This window comes from Schistocerca nitens, chromosome 5, assembly GCF_023898315.1.
Source record: "Schistocerca nitens isolate TAMUIC-IGC-003100 chromosome 5, iqSchNite1.1, whole genome shotgun sequence".
Lineage (NCBI taxonomy): Eukaryota > Metazoa > Arthropoda > Insecta > Orthoptera > Acrididae > Schistocerca > Schistocerca nitens.
In genome coordinates, this window is record NC_064618.1 from 181,851,381 (window position 1) to 181,872,168 (window position 20,788).

The following is a 20,788-nucleotide window of genomic DNA, read 5'->3' on the forward strand; positions in this document are numbered from 1 at the left end:
GACACACTAAGGTGTAGGGTCGCTTGGCAGTGTAAACAGTTTAAGCTTGTAAGTCAACGAAATCAAAAGAAATCGTCATTTTTCTCAGATATTTTGATACTTGCAAACTCACCCATCAAAACCTATAGGATACTCCTCGTTTACCTAGAATCATAAAATTTGGCAAGAAGCAACGTTTCACAGTACATGTAAAGGAAAAAAAATTGAAAATGGTTAACTTGTGAGTATATCTTTTTTTTTTTTTTTAATTTGTTGTCCGTCCATCCTCTGACTGACTGACTGACTGACAGACAGACAGACAAACAGTCAGTTGCTCGGTCGGTCAGTCAGTCAGTCTGTCTGTCAATCTGCCTGTTTATCTACCTGTCGGACTGTCAAGACCACTTCTTCTCAGGAATGGGGTAGAGATATCAAGTTGAAATTTATGTCAAATGCTAAGCTCTATGGTCCCTTGGCTGTGTAAATAATTTAAGCTTCTAAGTTAACGCAATCAAAAGACATGGCCGTATATTTCACATAGTTTGATCCTCACAAACTCACTCATCAAAACCTATAGATGAAATATCGATATACATGTCGATCCTGAAGGTGTAGTGATAAAGTGTGTTCTTGTAAACAACAAGGTCATGGGATCAAATTTCCGTTGGCTGATGGGTTTTTTCCTGTTTGTTTAAACCTAGCCTTCGCCTCTCAGCAATATGAAGAGTCATTAGAAACCACATGCAGTTCAGACTCCATGTTAAACTGTGCGTCCAATTTCCTCCGTTGGATAACTGGCATCATTAGTTGGGAAAACACAGGTCACCAAAGTTGTGTCCATCAGAAAGACATGAACCAGGCAATCTGAGCCACACTAAATTATTATTATTATTAACTACATACATAATTAAGTTTGTACGGAACCCTCTGAGTGCAAGTCCTACTTGTCCTTATCCAGTTTTTTCATATCTGTTCACTCCTTACTGCCTCCCCTATTTGACAAGTAGTGATTTATGCTCTCATACATACTCTTTTCACAATCTCTTATTTCATTGAATATGTTAGCCTGCACAAACTGCTACATATTGGTATGCATTAGTTTTGTACTGTGATGGTGTCATGGATCTACACGATATTTATGCTATAGACTAATATGTCTAAATTACATAACTTCATAGCATACTCTTGATCCTTTGGTTGCATGCACATTGAAAGAAGCTCGCATAAACTTGATTTTTGTATCAGTTCTGCACTGTAAAATTGCCATTAAATATTTCTGTTTAACCATAAATGCAATAAAATATCCCACTTCTCTTTCTTTCACATATGCTTTTTGCGAGATAAATAACTTACGTAGAAACAATCTGAATTAGAGAATTTAAAGTAGCCTGTTTTCTCCTCAGTTACAAGTTACTTTTGAGAACTGTAACTTTTCAGAAACTATTAGTCTTACAATTCCCCCACCCCATTTTCCCATGAACCATGATCCTTTCCTTTAGTGGGGAGGCTTGATGTGCTTCAGCGATACAGATAGCCATACAGTAGGGGCAACCACAAGAGAGGGGTACCAATTGAGAAGCAGACAAAAGTGTGGTTTCTGAAGAGGGGCAGCAGCCTTTTCAGCAATTGCAGCAATAGACTGGATGATTGACTGATCTGGCCTTGAAACATCAGCCAAAACTGCCTTACTGTGCTGGTACTGCAAATGCCTGAAAGCAAATGGAAAACTACAGCCACCATTTTTTCCCCCGAGGGCATGAAGCTCTACTGTATGGTTAAATGATGATGGCATCCTCTTAGGCAAAATATTCCAGCGGTAAAACAGTCCTCCATTTGGATCTCCATGCACGGACTACTCAGGAGGACGTCGTTATCAGGAGAGACAAAACTAATATACTACTGATCCACATGTGGAATGTCAGATCCCTTAATCAGGCAGGTAGGTTAGAAAAATTAAAAATGAAAAAAGAATAGGTTAAAGTTAGATATAGTGGGAATTAGTGAAGTTCGGTAGCAGGAGGAATAGGACTTCTGGTCAGTTATATAAATGATTATAAATACAAAATCTAATAGGGGTAATGCAGAAGTAGGTTTAATAACGTATAAAAACATAGAAAGTGGTTAAGCTACTATGAACAACATAGTGAATGCATTATTGTAGCCAATGACGCTAATTTCTTAATTCACAAGTATTTCTATTAGCCAACAATGTCCACAGTCTTACTGTTCATTCAGTTACTGCTGTACCATCAAAGATACTGCATGACACCTTAACTGTCTCCAATGTCATTTACATCTTTGGACTGTTGAAAGATGCATTAGAAGGAAAGCATTTCTAATCCAATGAAGAGTGAATGTGGGCATCAGTGAGTGAGTAACTACAGTTGCAACTGGTTTCAAAATCCTACCACACTTGTATTATGTATATTTGGGATTATGAATATTTTCATTTACAGTGCCATTAAACATTTTGAGCATTTTTCAAGCAATGCAATTGTATTTTTCATTTAGGAAAAATGACTTTATTATCTTTCACTGATATGACAGTGTAATGACTGCTGTGCACAACCCTATAGTACACTCTCGTTGTTGTGGTGTTCATTCCAATGACTGGTTTGATGCAGCTCTCCTTGCTACTCTATCCTGTGCAAGTCTCTTCATCTCCAAGTTAACTACTGCAACCTTCATCCCCCTGAATCTGCTTATTGTGTTCACCTCTTGGTTTCCCTCTAAAATTTTCTAAGATTTTTACTGCCCCCTTCCCTCCAGTACTTAAACTGGGGACCCCTTAATGCATGAAAAGGTGACCTATCAACCAATCCCTTCCTTTTGTCAAGTTATACCACAAATTTCTCTTCTCCCCAATTCTATTCAGCACCTCCTCATTCATTACATGATCTACCCATCTAATCTTCAGCATTTTTTGTAGTACAACGTTTCTACTTGTCTAAACTGTTTATCGTCCATGTTTCACTGCTATATATGGCTACACTCCATACAAAAACTTTCAGAAAGGGCTTCCTGACACTTAAATCTACACTCGATGTTAACAAATTTCTCTTCTTCAGAAAAGCTTTTCTTGCCATTGCCAGGCTACATTTTATATCCTCCCTACTTTGACCATCATCAGTTTCTTTGCTTCCCAAACAGCACAACTCATTTACTACTTTAAGTGTCTCACTTCCTAATCTAATTCCCTCAGCATCGCCTGATTTAATGTGACTACATTCCATTAGCCTTGTTTTGCCTTTGCTGATGTTCAGTTTATATCCTCCTTTCAAGATACTGTCCATTCCGTTCAACTGCTCTTCTAAGTCCTCTGCTGTCTCTGACAGAATTACAATGTCATAGGCAAACCTCAAAGTTTTTGTTTCTTCTCCCTGTACTTTAACTCCTACTCCAAATTTTTCTTTTGTTTCCTTAATTGCTTGGTCAATATACAGATTGAATAACATCAGGGACAGGCTACAACTCTGTCTCACTCTCTTCTCAACCACTGCTTCCCTTTTGTGCCCCTCGACTCTTATAACTGCCATCTAGTTTCTGTACAAATTGTAAATAGCCATTCACTCACTATATTTTATCCTTTCCACCTTTAAAATTTGAAAGAAAATATACCAGTCAACATTATCAAAAGCTTTTTCTAAGTCTACAAATGCTGGAAACATAGGTTTGTCTTTCCTTAACCTATCTTCTATGTGAAGTCATAAGGTCAGTATCGTCTTGTATGTTCATACATTTCTCCGGAATCCATACTGATCTTCCCTGAGGTCGGCTTTTACCAGTCTTTCCATTCTTCTGTAAAGGACTGATGTTAGTATTTTCGAGCCGTGACTTATTAAACTTATAGCTCGGTAATATTCACACCTGCCAGCACCTGCTTTCTTTGGAACTGGGATTATTACAGTCTTCTTGAAATATGAGGGTATTTCATGTGTCTCATACATCTTGCTCAACAGATGGAAGAGTTTTGTCATGGCTGGCTCTCCCAAAGGCTATTAGTAGCTCTAATGGAATGTTGTGTACTCCTGGGGCCTTGTTTCAACTTAAGTCTTTCAGCGCTTAGTCAAATTCTTCATGCAGTATCATATCTCCCATCTCATCTTCATCTATGCCCTCTTCCATTTCCGTAATATTGCCCTCATTAACATCTCCCTTGTATCAATCCTCTGTATACACCTTCGATCTTTCTGCTTTCCCGTCTTTGCTTAGGACTGGTTTTCCATCTAAGTTCTTGATATTCATACAGGTGATCTCTTTAATTTTTTGTAGGCAGTATCTCTATTACCCCTAGCATTTTTAGAAATTTGTATTCCCTTTTGCCTGCTTCATTTACTGCATTTTTATATTTTCTCCTTTCATCAATTAAACTTAATATCTCTTGTGTTACCCAAGGATTTTTACTAGCCTTCGTCTTTTTACCTACTTTATCCTCTGCTGCCTTCACTATTTCATCTCTCAAAGCTGCCCATTCTTCTTCTACTCTATTCCTTTCCCCCATTCTTGTCAAGCATTCTCTAATGCTTCCTCTGAAACCTTCTACAACCTCTGGTTCTTTAAGTTTATCCATGTCCCATCTCCTTAAATTCCTGCCTTTTTGCAGTTTCTTCAGTTTAAATCTACAGTTCATAACCAATAAATTGTGGTCAGAGTCCACATCTGCCCTTCTTTCACTCCTTTCCCCCTGTCCATATTCACCTATTACTTTTCCTTCTTTTCCTTTTCCTACTATTGAATTCCAGTCCTCCATGACCATTACATTTTCAGCTCCCTTAACTATCTGAATAATTTCTTTGTTCTCATCATACATTTTCTCAATCTCCTCCTCACCTGCAGAGCTAGTTGATACATAAACTTGTGCTATTGTGGTGGGTGTGGGCTTCATGCCTGTCTTTGCTACAATAATGTGTCCACTATGCTGTTTGTAGTAGCTTATCGGTGTTCCCATTGTTTTGCTCATTATTACACCTTCTCCTGAATTACCCCTAGTTGATTTTGTATTTATAATCCTGTATTCACCTGACCAGATGTGCTGTTCCTCTTGCCACTGAACTTCGCTAATTCCCACCATATCTAACTTTAACCTATCCATTTCCATTTTTAAATTTTCTAACCTACCTGCCCGATTAAGGGATCTGACATTCCACACTCCAATCTGTAGAATGCCAATTTCGTTTCTCCTGATAACAAAGTCCTCCTGAGTAGTCCTTGCCCACAGATCCATATGGGGGACTATTTTACCTATGGAATATTTTACCCACGAGGATGTCATCATCACTTAACCATACAGTAAAGCTGCATGCCCTCCGGAAAAATTACAGCTGTAGTTTCCCCTCACTTTCAGCCGTTTACAGTACCAGCACAGCAAAGCAGTTTTGGTTGATGTTACAAGGCTAAATCAGTCAATCATCCAGACTGTTGCCCCTGAAACTACTGAAATGCTGCTGCTCCTCTTCGGGAACCACACACTTGTCAGGCCTCTCAACAGATACCCCTCCATCATTGTTGCACCTACTGTATTATTAGCTATCTGTATCGCTGAGGGATGCAAGCCTCCCCACCAACAGCAAGGTCCTTATATATACTATATAATATAAAAGTTGTATCAAAGTTTATGGTTTGCAGGTTGTAGACACAACTCAGCCATCCGTAAGTCACAGAATCACCAAAAACTGTGATGGAGCTCTAGAACCTACTACATGCTCTTACAGAAATTGGACTTTTGAAGCTACAGTGAAGGATGACAGTTCTGGTAAGGATGAACAATGTAATTTATTATTTCTTTCACTAAATAAAACGTCCTGTTTATGCAATGGGACATTTAAATTTACCATCATCTTCTACAGTTTCCAGCCCCTGGTTCAGACTATTTAGAAAATAAGCTTCCCAATTCTTTCCCTGTCCTCCCACCATGTTTATCTCTCCACTCCATCCCAATCTTCTCCCCTCTCTTCATCAAACATTCCTTCACTCCAACAATCCATCTGTCTCTTGGTCTTCCCCTAGGTCTCTAGCCTCCTATCATCATTTCGTGGGCACATCGTAGTGTCCTGCCAACTCCCATTCTTTTAACATTCTCATACTGTCTTAAGCTTGTCTTTTCTACGACCTCTTGCATGAGCTTCTCTTTCACTATTTCTCTCACTGTCTCATTTCCTACTGTATCCAGTATTCTAAGCCCTTAAGTCCTATGTTTGAAATTTCATCTCACAAACATGTATCCTGCTCGCCTGTCTCTTCTTTATTATCCACATTTCTGATGCAAGTAACCTTGGCTTGCCTTTCCCTTACATTAACCTTGCTACTATTCCTCCCGTTGTCTTTTTATTATGCTCCACACTTACTTGAAGCTTTCTGCTTTCTTCAGTACTTTTGCTCCAATACTTATCTCCACTGCTACTCTCCTCTTATTCCTCGTTGTTGCCATCACTTCACATTTCTTTGGATTAAATTTTCAATTCACACTGTCCCACATTTTTCTCCTATGTACTAATTTAGCCTTTCTTCCACCCCTCCTCTTCCATTTTCTCAGACCACTAAATCATCTACAAACATCATATTTTCATCTCCTATTCATGATTCCACTCCTGTCATTACCTCATCCATAATAGTGATGAAAAGTATAGGGGATTCTGCATGTCCTTGCTTTAGTCCATCTTTATGTTGAAACCATTGTCTTATCTTCTCCTACTTTTACACAATTCACACTTACTTGATAAATTTCCTTTATTCTTCTCATCACCAACCTTAAAATTTCTCTATTCTGAAGAGTCTCCAAGTCCTTGCTTCTATTTACACTATCACACGCCTTCTCAGCATCCAGTAATACCATTACTACATTCTTACAATATTCATAGTTTCTCTCTTAGAGCAGCCTTACCCTAAAAATGTCAACTTTCCTGGTCAAAAAACAACATTGTTCCTTTCTCGGTGATCCCCCCCCCCCCCCCCCAACACTATATTCTACATTTTCTTTTCCTGGATCTTCTCAAATACTTTGACAGCATGACAGAAAAAAAATTCCACAATAATTTTAACAGTTTACTGCAACCCGTCTTAGAAATTTTCACTATGGTTCTCTTTTTTCAGTCTTCAGGTATCTTCTTTCTTTCGATACTGTTCCCATACCCCGACAGAGCCACTGCTCTTCAACAATGCCAACTACTCTCATCATCTTCACACTTATTTCATGTAGTCCATGTGCTTTTCCTCCTTTCATGGTTTTATCACTTCCTTTACAACTATCCCGGTTACGTACATCTCACCATCCACTACATTCCCTCGCTCCTCATTTTCCTCTTCCATATTTCCACTGGGGCTCAGTAACTCTTCAACTTATTCACTCCACATCTCCTTAACAATGTATACATTCCCAACTTCTTGATCTTCTTTACTGATCATCCTGACATTTTCCATCTAGCTTCTCTTCTTAGCCTTAACCATTCCATAGTGGATGTTCTTACTTCCCTCACTGTCCTCTTTAATCATTTTTGTCCACTTTTCCATCCATTTCCTCTTCTCTCCTGTGACTGTTCTCTTAGCCCCTTTCTTCTCAATGTATTCATTTCTTGCTTCCTCTGTTCTCTCCCGATGCCATACACTACACGCACAAACTAAGTTGATACGTGAAGCGGTGGCTGATGGGAGTGACTGTAAGACATCTCCCATTTACAGTCACTCCCATCAGCCCCCACGCCAAGTGTCAGCTTATTTTGCATAGACAGTACAAAATGTTTTGTTTTTCTTAGCAACATCCTCCCTTAGTCTATTATTCCACAAGAGTGTTTCGATCCACTTTTTCTTATCACTGATTCTTCCGTGCACTTTTCCTGCTGCTTCCACAATAGTAGTTTTGTTTTGAACTTCCCCATTCCTCCTCTGCCGACTGCATTTCGTAACTCAGTAGATTGCCATTTACTATTTTATGAAATAATTCTTTACATTTCTCTTCTTATAACTTTCACACTCTTGTCCTTCTTTCCAGTCTTTCTGGCTCCTTTGCCTCTTTAATCCCTCTAATTGTCACTGCCTAAAGACAATGATTATTATCTAGGGCTTTGGGCGGTATTAATTTGATATCTGTGACTGTTACCATTGTGACACAGTCACATATTATGTAGTTCACTACATATTTGCTCAATAAATCATGGCTGTACCATGTTACCTTATGACCTTCCTTCTTTGTAAGCCAGGTATTGCCTACTGCTAGCTTACTCATTTTACAAAAGGGTAACAATTTTCATCATCCATGTTTCTCCTTCCCCAACCTTCCTTTCTTCCCCTGAATATTTTACTATTTCCTTCTTTCTTAGACAAACTAAAGTATTACTTCTGTAAAATAGGTTTATTTGTAGTTATCTTCTTGGTGTCTATATTTGTCTGTCCAACTTCTGTTACTGCACTTCTGATACTGATGAAATTGGAACAGTTAATTTCTCTGATGAATGGGTAATAAGGAACTATTATTGTTAAGTAGCATTTACTACCCAGGAGCATACATTTTGTATCAAAAGAGAAATGGTAACTTGTACTAAAAAGTTCCTACAGAGCAGCTAATTTTGAAAAATCTGAGGCTATGTCAACTTAAACAAAATTCTTCAAATTGTCTACTTCTCCAGTTACTTCCACCCGTTAATTTCTGTGCTTCCTGAGATTGGGACATGAAGGAATTCAGTGTTGAAGAGCTGATTAAAATAAGCTTCCGAAATTTCCTGGATTTGGCATTTGCCCTGTAGTATTTTGCCATCCTTTTATTTTATGCTCCTGTAATGTTTAGTGTTTTAGGCAGTTCTTATCTATGCACTGACCAACCAATTTGTTTCCGTATACCCATCTGGCATTTCAAGTGGATCATATAATTCCTGATAAGGTTCTCTCTTTGGGCCTCCAACAGTTCTATTAGCTTTCCTTTTGACTGTCACACGTCTCACAATTTTTTTTCTAACACAACGGCTTCCCATTTCTTGAGGGCTGTATCCTTCTCTTGTGCTATCATCGTTCTTGTCCACAGTCTTATGTCCTTGTCAACATGTCACAGTCCAGGTTTTATGACAACAAGAGTTTCCCTGTCTGTGGTGGTAAAGCTGTACCCAAATGCTAATCAGGTAGATTAATTGGGGTAGTACAGATATATGAAGTGTTATTTTACACTAAAATGCTGTTCCCTCATCTCTTAGTTGTCACTATTTGATTTTCTCTGGGCCTCTGATACCACTGTATTGCTTACTTCTGTTTCCCATAAAGTATGCTAGGAAAACCTATCTCACTGGTATTTCCACAGCTGCTGCAGCTGATGAGGAGGCTGGTATGCTTCTTGATACAAGCACAAGGATTCTTATAGCACAGCCATTTCACCACCTACAATTTGATTTCCCTGGTAATCATGCCCATCCTACAATCTACCAACATGTCTATTAAGGCACCTTCAACACAGTATGACATCTTCAGGACAAGCAGACGGTTTTTTTTCTAAAAGTTGTGTTTTCTAAAGTCCTGTCTAGGAGGCATAAACAGAGCACATGTGGAGCTGGTGAGTGGAGGTATGAGTGGTGACATATGCGAGACAGAGAATTTTTTGACATAAGAGTAGTTTCTCACATATAACATGTGCTAAATGTTTCACAGTAAATTATGTTTGCAATTATCTCCAATTTCCCAGGATTTCTATCCCTTTAATATGTCTTCTGTACACAATTATTAGTTGACATTTGAGGCACTGTACACTTCACAACTACACCCACTCTGTGCTCTAATGCTGAGGCTTGGCATTTATATTAGTGGTGGCTTCTTTTGAGCTATCGTCCTTAACTAATTTCACTCCAGCGCTGGTAGCCCTGCATACTTCTCATGTCGGCTCAGCAATACTAGTGCAAGTTGCCTATAGTAGATAATCTATCATCTCACACACTCATTCCATTGATATCTTACATACTACAAGGAAATCAACAACTAGTTTGTCACCCCAGGTTGGCATCAACATCTATGTTCACAGCTTCATCATCCAACAGAAACTCTGCACATCTGTAAATGTTGGGTCTCTTACGGATTACTTCCCACTGCTTGATACCTTGTGTTCACTTTTACAGCTGTCACTAATCCACTATATTCCTGACACACAAGAGGGATAAGGGACTTTCTGCAGAAATCTGGCTACACAACTAAACATATTTTTGCCCATCAACCAATAGACACTTGAAATGAAAATCTATCATTTCACTGCTGATCTCAGTTACTTATCAAAATAATTTACAAAATCAGTGATTACGTGTGACACAGATGACAATTTTAAGACACAAATGTTATCTTTACTTTATTTGTGATATTATTTTGTTATTATTTTGTGTGTGTGTGTTCAATGAATATTTGATATTTTTTTTTTTAACCAGGAATACGCAAAATAACAACACAGCCTGTTCAACTACAAACATCAGACCACTTAGTGATGGGCATCAGAGGCACAATAACATACCAATATAGTGTTAGTTGCTGCATTAATGAAGTCGAGATATTAGTCACTGACGTAGCTGGAAATTTTGTGAGATACAAAATAAATGTTTCAGGTAAGACAATTGGTTGAAGTTATACAATACTATATTATGCATTTTTATCTTCTCACATTTTTTTCTCGGTTTTATTACAGGATTTACTCTTGGAACTGGTGAAATTATAGCTATTGTGTTGGCTATTATAATTATTATATTGTTAATCGTTTTAATAATTGTTTGTGTACATCAAAAGAAGAAATCTCATAGTTTTCCCATGTCAAGAGACTGAACAGAATCACAAAGACTTTTCTAAGAAAGAAACTTAAACAGGATTATGTGAACTTTTTACACATATGAGACTCAAAAAATTTCTAGAATCTTCACAGTGCAGCAGCTGTCTATTGCATACATTAATGTATTTTTGACAGACTAATTTTCTGTAAACATTTTTCATTTAATTTCAGTTTGCTGATTTGTACATGGTGCTCTACACCTACAACAATGGGCAGGACTTTTTTGATTGTGCACAAGAAGATAAAAAAAATTAACTTATACTAATTGTAACATGATTTAGCTGCTTTCTTCATCATTATTATTATTATTATTATTATTATTATTATTATTATTATATGTACCATTAGATATTATTCAATTTGTATGAAGTATTAACATCAATAGTGTGCAAAATTTTTGAAGATGAAATAAATAAATAAAGAGAAAATGCACTGCTAATCCCCCGTTCACTCATCCCTAACATCCCCTAACATATGACTCGTATCAACATTTCTCATTTCCTTTAAAAATCCACCGTCGCAAAACCTCCTTATTCCAGTATCCACCCCCCCCCCCCTATCCTGAGGAAAAATTATGATGATGATAACAACAACAACAACAACAACAACAACACACACACACACATTTTGGCAACCTGAGACATTTACACAGAAAATACTAGCAACGATAATGTGCATTATGAAGCGTGTGCGTGAAGCAAACAGTTGTAAAGGAAATGACTTACATCATTTTATCATGTGAACTGACATGAAGACAGTCAATAATGAAAGAAGAATTGATATGAAATCTAACATTGCAAAAGGAAAAGAAGATCAGCAGAAGTCATTAAGAGCATGGGTAGAACTAAGATGCAGGAAAAGAAATGGTGTGAATGATGGGTTAAGAAAAGAAGATGGGTGAGAGATGACTGAATAAGCTATGTGTAAACTTGCTTACAGATACCTAAAAATCTGTCTAGGACCTATAAAATTAGAATTTATTTTGATTAACATGCATCTGAAAATAAACTTTCCCTTCAGGGATGTTTAAAGATGAACTTTCCCTTTCTTGTCCTTGTGCGCAGATTTTATGCTGGTCCCACTCTCTTTAATATATGCATTTTCACAGTATTTTATATAAGTTATAAATATCTGAATAATTGCAATGAGTGTATTACTGCTATCCACACTTCAAAATTCACAATTCAAAATTCATGGATGAAAGAACCACCTGTGAGACAGGTCATTATATACAGCACAAGATTCAGAAGACTTTAACAACTCAAGATGTCGAAACAGTGATTTGGCAAATGATAGTAGCACTATTTTCAGAACAGCATGTAATTTTGTTGTCTGGTTGCTATTCTTAGCTCTTGTACTAGCTGATATACTAAAGCTAATATATTTTTAATGAAATGATACACATTTTATAAGAGGATCTGAAAACTCTTATATAACTGATTACAACGATTTTGCACAAAATTATCCAATAAATATGTTAAAATTGAAAGGCAAGACAGCCAAAACCTGTTATTGCAGTGTAAACACTGTCCAATTATTGTAGTGTAAACACTGCCAAGTTTGGTTCTCATAAGTGGCTGCAATATTACATTAAGCCTTTTGACCCTTCACTTGTTTCCATAAAATCTGTTCACTTGAACAGAAGTATGCACATTTGAAATAGTTTTGATGAGCACCTAGAATTGCACAAATATTGTCAAGCAACCGTAGGTTGGGAAAGCACTGTTTTTGGAACTATGGCCACAGAGTGCCTGGCAGCTGGTGATGAGAATGAAGAACTTTGTACAGTAAGCAGAACAGCTTGAGTGTTTTCAGTAGTGTTATGCTGTCAGGTAAAGCTACTGTTGTGTTGTGCTGTGCTGTATGACAAGACTCTTGGCATCATGTGCTGTGTAATGCCAGAGTCAAAAAACATCTCACATATTGTAACAGAGCCTGTATATGAATTTAGAACAGCTCGCAGCTCTCACTTATCAACTTAAGGAGTTAACATGTGATAGTTCAATATGTGTCTGCACTGAACAGGTACTAACCAGGGAAATTTGGGATAAAAGTACACATCTACATGCTTGCCACAGATTGGTCGTCCTGTTGTTGTTTCGGTCTTCAGTCCAGAGACTGGTTTGATGCAGCTCTCCATGCTACTCTATCCTTTGCAACCCTCTTCATCTCCGAGTAACTGCTGCAACCTACATCCTTTCAACTCTGCTTAGTGTATTCATCTCTTGATCTCCCTCTAAATTTTACCTTCCACACTTTCCCTCCAAAAATAAATTGGCAACCTCTTGATGCCTCAGAAAGTATCCTACCAACTGATCCCTTCTTCTAGTCAAGTTGTGCCACAAATTCCCTCTTCTCCGTATTCTACTCAGTATCTCCTCATTAGTTCCATGATCTACCCATTTAATCTTCAGCGTTATTCTGTAACACCACATTTTGAAAGCTTTTATTCTCTTCATGTCTGAACTATTTAATATCCATGTTTCACTTCCATAAATGGCTACACGCCATACAAATACTGTCAGAAAAGACTTCCTGACACATAATCTACACTCAATGTCAACAAATTTCTCTTCTTCAGAAATACTTTCCTTGCCATAGCCAGTCTCCATTTTACATCATCTCTACTTCAACCATCATCACTTATTTTGCTCCCCAAATAGCAAAACTCATCTACTACTTTAAGTGTCTCATTTCCTAATCTAATCCCCTCATCATCACCTGGTTTAATTCAATTACATTTCATTATCCTCATTTTGCTTTTGTTGGTGTTCATCTTACCTCCTCCTTTCAAGATACTGTTCACTCCATTCAACTGCTCTTCCACGAGCTTTGCTGTCACTGACAGAATACAATGTTGTCAGCAAACCTCACAGTTTTTATTGCTTCTAGTTTTTATTGCTTCTCTATGGATTTTAATTCCTACTCCAAAGTTTTCTTTTGTTTCCTTTACTGCTTGTTCAATATACAGATTGAATAACAAGAGGGACACGCTACAACTCTGCTCATTCCCTTCTCAACCATTGCTTCCCTTTTGTGCCCCTCAACCCTTACAGCTGCCATCTGGTTTCTGTACAAATCGTTAATAGCCATCTGCTCCCTATATTTTACCCCTGCCACCTTCAGGATTTGAAAGAGTATTCCAATCAACGTTGTCAAAAGCTTTCTCTAAGTCCACAAATGCTAGAAATGTAGGTTTGCCTTTCCTTAACCCATGTTCTATGATAAGCCGTAGGATCAGTATTGCCTCACTTGCTCCAATATTTCTACGGAATCCAAACTGATCTTGTCCGGGGTCGGCTTCTACCGATTTTCCATTCGTCCATAAAGAATTCATATTAGTACTTTGCAACTTTGACTTATGAAAGTGATAGTTCGGTACTTTTTCACACCTGTCAACACTTGATTTCTTTGGGATTGGAGCCTGTCTCATACATCCTGCTCACCAGATGGAAGAGTTTTGTCACGAGAGGCTCTCCCACGGCTATCAGTAGTTCTTATAGAATGTTGCCAACTCCCAGAGCCTTGTTTCAACTTAGGTCTTTCAGTGCTCTGTCAAATTCTTCACACAGTATCATATCTCCCATTTCATTTTCATCTACGTCCTCTTCCATTTCTATACTATTGCCCTCAAGTACTTTGCCTTTGTATAGACCCTCTATATACTCCTTCCATCTTCCTGCTTTCCCTTCTTTGCTTAGGGCTGGTGTTCCATCTGAACTCTTGATGTTCTCCAAAGATCTCTCTAATTTTCCTGTAGACAGTATCCATCTTACCCCTATTTACATACGCTGCTACATCCTTACATTGTTCTCTAGCCCTCTCTGCTCGACCATTTTGCACTTCTTGTCAATCTCATTTTTGAGACATTTGTATTCCTTTTCATCTGGTTCATTCACTACATTTTTATATTTTCTCCTTTCATCAATTAAATTCAATATCTCTTCCGTTACCCAAGGATTTTTACTAGCCCTTGACTTTTTACCTACTTGATCCTTCACTATTTCATCTCTCAAAGCTACCCACCCTTCCTTTACTGTATTTCTTTCCCCTTTCTTGTCAATCATTACCTAATGCTCTCTCTGAAGGTCTCTACAACCTCTGGTTCTTTCAGAACGCCAGTATTGTTTCTCTTGTTAATGATGTCTTCCTTAGTAGTCGCCACCCGGAGGTACGAATGGGGGCTATTTTACCTCCGGAATATTTTACCCAAGACGATGCCAACATCATCTAAGCATACAATAAAGCTCTTCTACTGTGACCATAATTCTGTAAAAGTGGATTTCTGAGGTGTTTTTGTTCAATTAATCATCTCCCCCTCTTACCCATCTCTGATCTGAATATTTATTCCTCCCATACCCTAGCATGACTTCACATTAATATTTTTCGCCCCCTCCTTCTGGCACTAAATATTCTGTGAAGTAGTAAGTGCAGACAATACTATGAAAAAAGTGACCTGCAAATTTATTCCTCATTCTGTTCTGGTACACCAACTTATAATTCAGAATAAACAGGTACAGAAAACTGTCTACACTGACGACAAGCAGTTATACAGTACTAAGCATGTTTAACAACTTGTGAAACTTGTTTCATACAAAGACCATTTGCATCTCCTCCGAACAGCAGTGCTGTTGTGTTCTAGAAATGAAAATTGGCCCATGGTACTTGTTTGACTCTTGCCATCCACGTGATTCTCCTGAAATTATCAAACTTTCATTCACTTTCTTTAGCTGTTCTCTGTCTTTCACCCACCTCCGATGGCATCTGTCATACTTTTTGAATCATCATGTTCTATCTTTTGTATAGTTTCTCTTATATTATGTCAGTAATCAGTAACTGTGTCGTCATACTTTCCCTATTAGTTCCTTCTATCTTCTGCTCCCCCAGCCATTTATAGTTTTCTTTGTTTTTTATTGCTAGCTTCACTCTGATGTTTCTTCTACATTTTATCATTACAGATCCAAAAACATCCTGTACCTTGGAGTTGTTGGTCTCAAGTTTGAAACCTAGCTGTTACGGTTCACTATTAACTCCTCCTCTCTGTAACTTGTTCTGGTGTATGGAGAAGCTTTTCCTTTCTTCCATTACAGTAACTTCCACCATTACATTTGCAAAATATGACTGTGCCAAAATATAAGTAGCACTGCTACTACAAATATGAAAAAAAAACTTGCTAGCTTCCATAAAGTGTTATCTTTGAAGTATAAATTGATAATGGAAAGACATTGGTAGAATATAAATAATTTAAGGAGTAAATGTAACAACTCATGAATAGTTGAAGCACTGAGTAATCAGTGGCACATAAACAAGACTGAGAATGCAGCTAGCTTTCACAAGAATCCCTCTTCAGAGCTGTAGAGTACCCTTATGTCAAATGAAAATGAGATAGATGGACAAAATGTAAGTAAACTGTTTATTGCTTCAAAATTAACCTATATAACAGTTAATACATTTATTCCAATGTGAGATAAGAAGATTAGAGGTGCACTACAGGCTTCAACCTCTGCCTACCTCTTCTACCATTGGGATGCTATTACCATCCTCTTCCACCATTTGGACCGTTGATATCTGGTTCAATAGAGACTGAAACTGAATGGCTCCCTCAGGCCTTAAACCAAATAGAAAACAGAAACATACGCACAACTGTCCCCAAGTGTGCAGCTCTTCACCCGAAGCAAATCAACGGGCATGGATGTCTTTCTTCAGGGCTCCAAAATTGTATTGGGGAAGATCAGGGCACTACGCAGAATTTTTAAGGGCTTCCCAGCAAAAATTCTGCAGCAGGTTCACATGTTGTCAATTTTGTTTTGACTATGCGGCATGATTTTTGCTGGGAAGTCCTTATACATCCTCCAAATAGTCCCAATCGCTCCCCATGTGATTTCCATATTTCTGGAGCCCTGAAGAAGGGCATTTGTGGCCATATATTTGCTTCAGACAAAGACGTGTTTGCCTGGGTACAATCATGGCCCTGTATCCGACCACAAACATTTTTCCATGAAGGAATTGACTGTCTTGTCTCACAGTGGGATAAATGTATTAACATTTATGGCAATTACATTTGAAATAATCAACAGATTACTGATTTTTCTCCACTTGCTTCATTTTCATTTGATTGCCCCTTACAAAAACACATTTACCTGCACGTCTACTATATTGTCCTGACTACATTGCCCCAGCACTAATAGTCCACTGGGCTTAAAAATACATAGATACTTTCTGCCCAGCAAACATTCATCAAGAGGACTAACCAATATTACTAAGCAAAGGGCATCTCAAAAGGACATTTCCTTGTGAGTGTAGTCTTGAAGTACATTATGTTTTTCAAGAGTGCAATTGTCACTTTGCTAATATTTTGCCATAATGGAGTTACATCTATGTAACATACCTATTTAACAAGGATATCTTTCTACATTCCACACTTTATGTATTTTCTTCAAAAAATAAAATAAATCAAATCTGAATTTCGTAATGTAATGGCATCCAACCTCAAAAGAATAATGGCATTTGGGTCAGTGCTGGCAACATCCGCTGCGGCTGAAAATTCCCACTCAAGAGTCGCAGTTCCTATGCAGTTATACCAACCAACTCTGTCCACATCTACCGACTGCACCGCTGTCGGTGGCTCAGACAGACATGGAATGCCCACCCTTGCCAACCCCCCACCGCATGAGTACAACTTGCTGCCCAGGTCACCAGAGGCAGATCCACTGGATGCGGGCATGAAGGTGGAGTCCTCACTGCTTCCAACCAGTCAATGGCCAGTTCGCCTTCCAAGCATTGTCCTGGGCTCTTCCAGTTCTAAGGTAGGAAGGATCAGATATCCCAGCCCAGAGAGTCTGAAAGCCTGCTGTAAGGTGTGGACCTTGATGATGGCTACTAGACCACACTACATTAATCCAACAGCACTTCTGTCAAAACTGCAGTGCTGTCTATGAAGACACGCCCATCCTGCTGACTTGTCAGTACTCATGGCCAATCTTTAAAGCACGCAGTGCAGCCACTCAATCAGTCAGTTGTAACTTCTCTGCAATATTATATTGATCTCACAATGTATCGTTGTCTTGGTTCTAAATTCGCTACGTCTTAGGTTTCAATCTTGGTTAACTCACAGGACTTGTTATTCTGTCATGTCATCTCCAGTGTCTGTCTTTCCTTATTGTTGTCCATCTGTCTATTCTCTGGCAGCTCGCCGTTGACACCCATGGCCAGTTGGCCCCTCACTGCAGGCTCTTAAGTTGTTTCCAGTTGCCTTTAATTCCGGCCACTATAGTGCACTGATTCTTCTTCTTTTGCATTGTCTGATGTTAGTACCACTTACTTGTATCAGACATCATCTGTATTTTTTTTTCCTTTCTCTACAGCCTACTCTTGCTTTTTTTGACCCCAACAGCATCAGGTTGCAAGGCCCAAGTGTCTTATCTGCTAGAGAAGATGTCAATGCTTCAAATGGTGGAAGAGGATGTTACATAGCATTCCAATGGTAGAAGAAGCAGAAGACATCACTTCAGGGCAGGCAGGGCACAAAAAAGCTTATAGTGCACCTCCAGGACACAAAAGTGTAGTTTCCTATGACTATAGGATTACTGAGGGCAACTATTAAGCCATATCACACACATTTGGGCATAACCATGCTTAGATATGAAGGAAACAATCACATCACAGGTAAAGGCAGTCTATCTACAAAAGATCGCATTCAAAATGCTATGACCCATACTGGATACTGCTCAAGCATATGAGACCCAGAACAGAAGAATATTCAGGAGATGTAGTCCATTAATGAAGGAGGTATCTTAACAAACTCTCATTCCATCAATATTTGATAATTGCTCATCAGTCTGGGATCCACACAAGATAGGATTAATAGAGCAAATAGAGTCGTCCAAATGATAGCATCATGTTTTGTTACAGGTCTCTGAGATTCTCAGCCGACTAAAGTGGGCGAAGCTGCAAGATAGGCATTCTGCATCCTGGTGTGGTTTACTGTTCACTACCAAATCGCATACTTTTCTGAAGAGTCAACCAATGTGTAGTTTCCCACTCTATATTTAACAAAAAGACCATGTAGATAAAATCAGAGAAATCTGAACCCACTTAGGGGCTCACACCAGCAATCATTCTTCCCACAAACCATTTGCAACTGGAACAGGAAAAGGGACAAGTACTTTCTGCCACACACCATAAGTGTCTTGCAGAATGTATAAAGACATCAGAGGACTAGCAGAAGATATGAAGCATATACAAAGAATAGTGGCATAGTTGGTCACAGACCTTTTCGATTGGCAAGAAAGTTTAACACCTTAACACCCTGAGTGATACTACACATTTCACAATTTTAACAGCAGAAACTATGAATATTCCTAAACATCTAACTTGTAGATATCAAGCCAACACATTCAGACAAGTAACAGTTCACACCGAGGCATACAAGCAGTCACTTCTCCCAGGCTCCAGTCTTGAATGGAATGCAAACGAATCATTTACCAAGACCTATAGTGAATGATAGTAATGTGCTGTCATTTCCCCAAGTTCAACATCTTTACCAGTCTGGAGGCAGTTTTCCAAGGAGACTGGAGTTATTGCAAGGGGCATAGCACATTTTCTTGGTTCAGGAGTTAGCAATGTGTTTTCAAGAGTGTACGGCAACGAAGAGCAAAACTATATTATATAATATTATTATTATTATTACTATTATTGTTATTATAAATTATCTGAATCAACCTGTGTATAAATCAAAGAACGCCATACAAAAAGGACTACCCAAAGGATGCACTGCAGTTGCTAAGACACTGACCTCATATCAGGAGAATGGAGTTTACTCCGTTCGATCACAAGTTTTCTCTGTTCAGCCATTCTGATTTAGATTTTCCATGTTTCCTAAATCATTTCAAGCAAATGCCAAGATACTTCCTTCATCAAGTCTTCAGCTGACCATTCTATCCTCACAAAAGCATACTTGTGTATTCTATATGTATGCATGTTACTGAAATATTTATTTTTATTTTATTGCAGTGACGAATCCTGTATCATTGTCACATGATCCCTAGGTGAATAAATAAAACAAAACACAAAGAAATAAAATGATAGAAAATATCCTACGCCATGAAGCTCACAGTGACTCAAAGAAGATGTACATACAGGAATCTTCCCATACTTTTCTTATATTGCTATTGCTTCTGATGCACATTCACAACCCAAAATAAAATACTTGGTTAAAATCAGTCAGAGTTGTGTGTGCAGCTCACCACAAACCCATTAAGGCAGTCTGCATCTGCAAAGATATTCCATATTCTCATATGTTTGCAACTGATTGTCAGTGTGGTATGGTTTTTGCTTTCTATGTGCAGCTTCATACACATCTACACATATTTTCTGCTACCTACTTTAATGGTGTGTGGCAGGATACTTCATATACCACATTCAAACCTCTCTTTTCTATAGACATATAATATGTCTTAGTCTATAGTTGCAGTGTTGTTGTTGTTGTAGTTGTCCCCCCCCCCCCCCCTACTAGCTACCAGCTTTGGGACATAATACTAGCCTATCAGGAATAGTGTGCACAAAGAACAACTATACATAAACCTCCATATCAGTCCAAATATATTTGATTTTAATGTCATGTTTTTTCACAAATGTATGTCTATGTCTTGATAAAAGAAACATTCAAAACACAATTTTACTGTTATTCCCCTAATATAATACAAACAAGAAGAGGTCCCAGATTGAACAACAACATTCGAGTATCAGCTGAATCAGGTTCTTTTAAGGTGCCTCTCACACATCCTCACAATTCTTCCACTGAATCTCAGTCTGGCACATGCTCATCCTATTAGTTTCAAATTGTCACTCCACTTTAAACTGCCCCAGACACTTACACTGATCGGCCAGAACATTATGACCACCTACCTAATAGCTGTATGTCCAAGTTTGGGACGGATAACAGTGGTGATGCATCATGGCATGGAAGCCCTGAGGCCTTGATAGGTCACTGTAGTGAGCTGGCACCACATGAGCACACACAAGTCACCTAAT

At 38.4% G+C, this 20,788-nt stretch overlaps 2 protein-coding genes across 3 annotated transcripts in view; one reads left to right on the top strand and one right to left on the bottom strand.

Annotated features, from left to right (window-relative positions):
• Positions 1-11,033, top strand: part of LOC126259567 (uncharacterized) — a 67,284-nt gene extending 56,251 nt beyond the window's left edge. The window contains exons 4-6 of one of the 2 annotated variants that reach the window (XM_049956473.1): positions 5,605-5,731; positions 10,365-10,538; positions 10,928-11,033. In XM_049956473.1, coding sequence (XP_049812430.1) covers positions 5,605-5,731; positions 10,365-10,538; positions 10,928-10,935 — 309 coding nt within the window. In that variant the 3' untranslated portion in view covers positions 10,936-11,033. Of the gene's footprint in view, positions 1-5,604; positions 5,732-10,364; positions 10,539-10,618; positions 10,786-10,927 lie in introns of those variants that run through there. The other variant, XM_049956472.1, reaches the window with a different exon arrangement.
• LOC126259566 (phospholipase DDHD2) overlaps positions 1-20,788 on the bottom strand; it is a 210,044-nt gene that overhangs the window by 178,896 nt on the left and 10,360 nt on the right. The window lies entirely within an intron of this gene.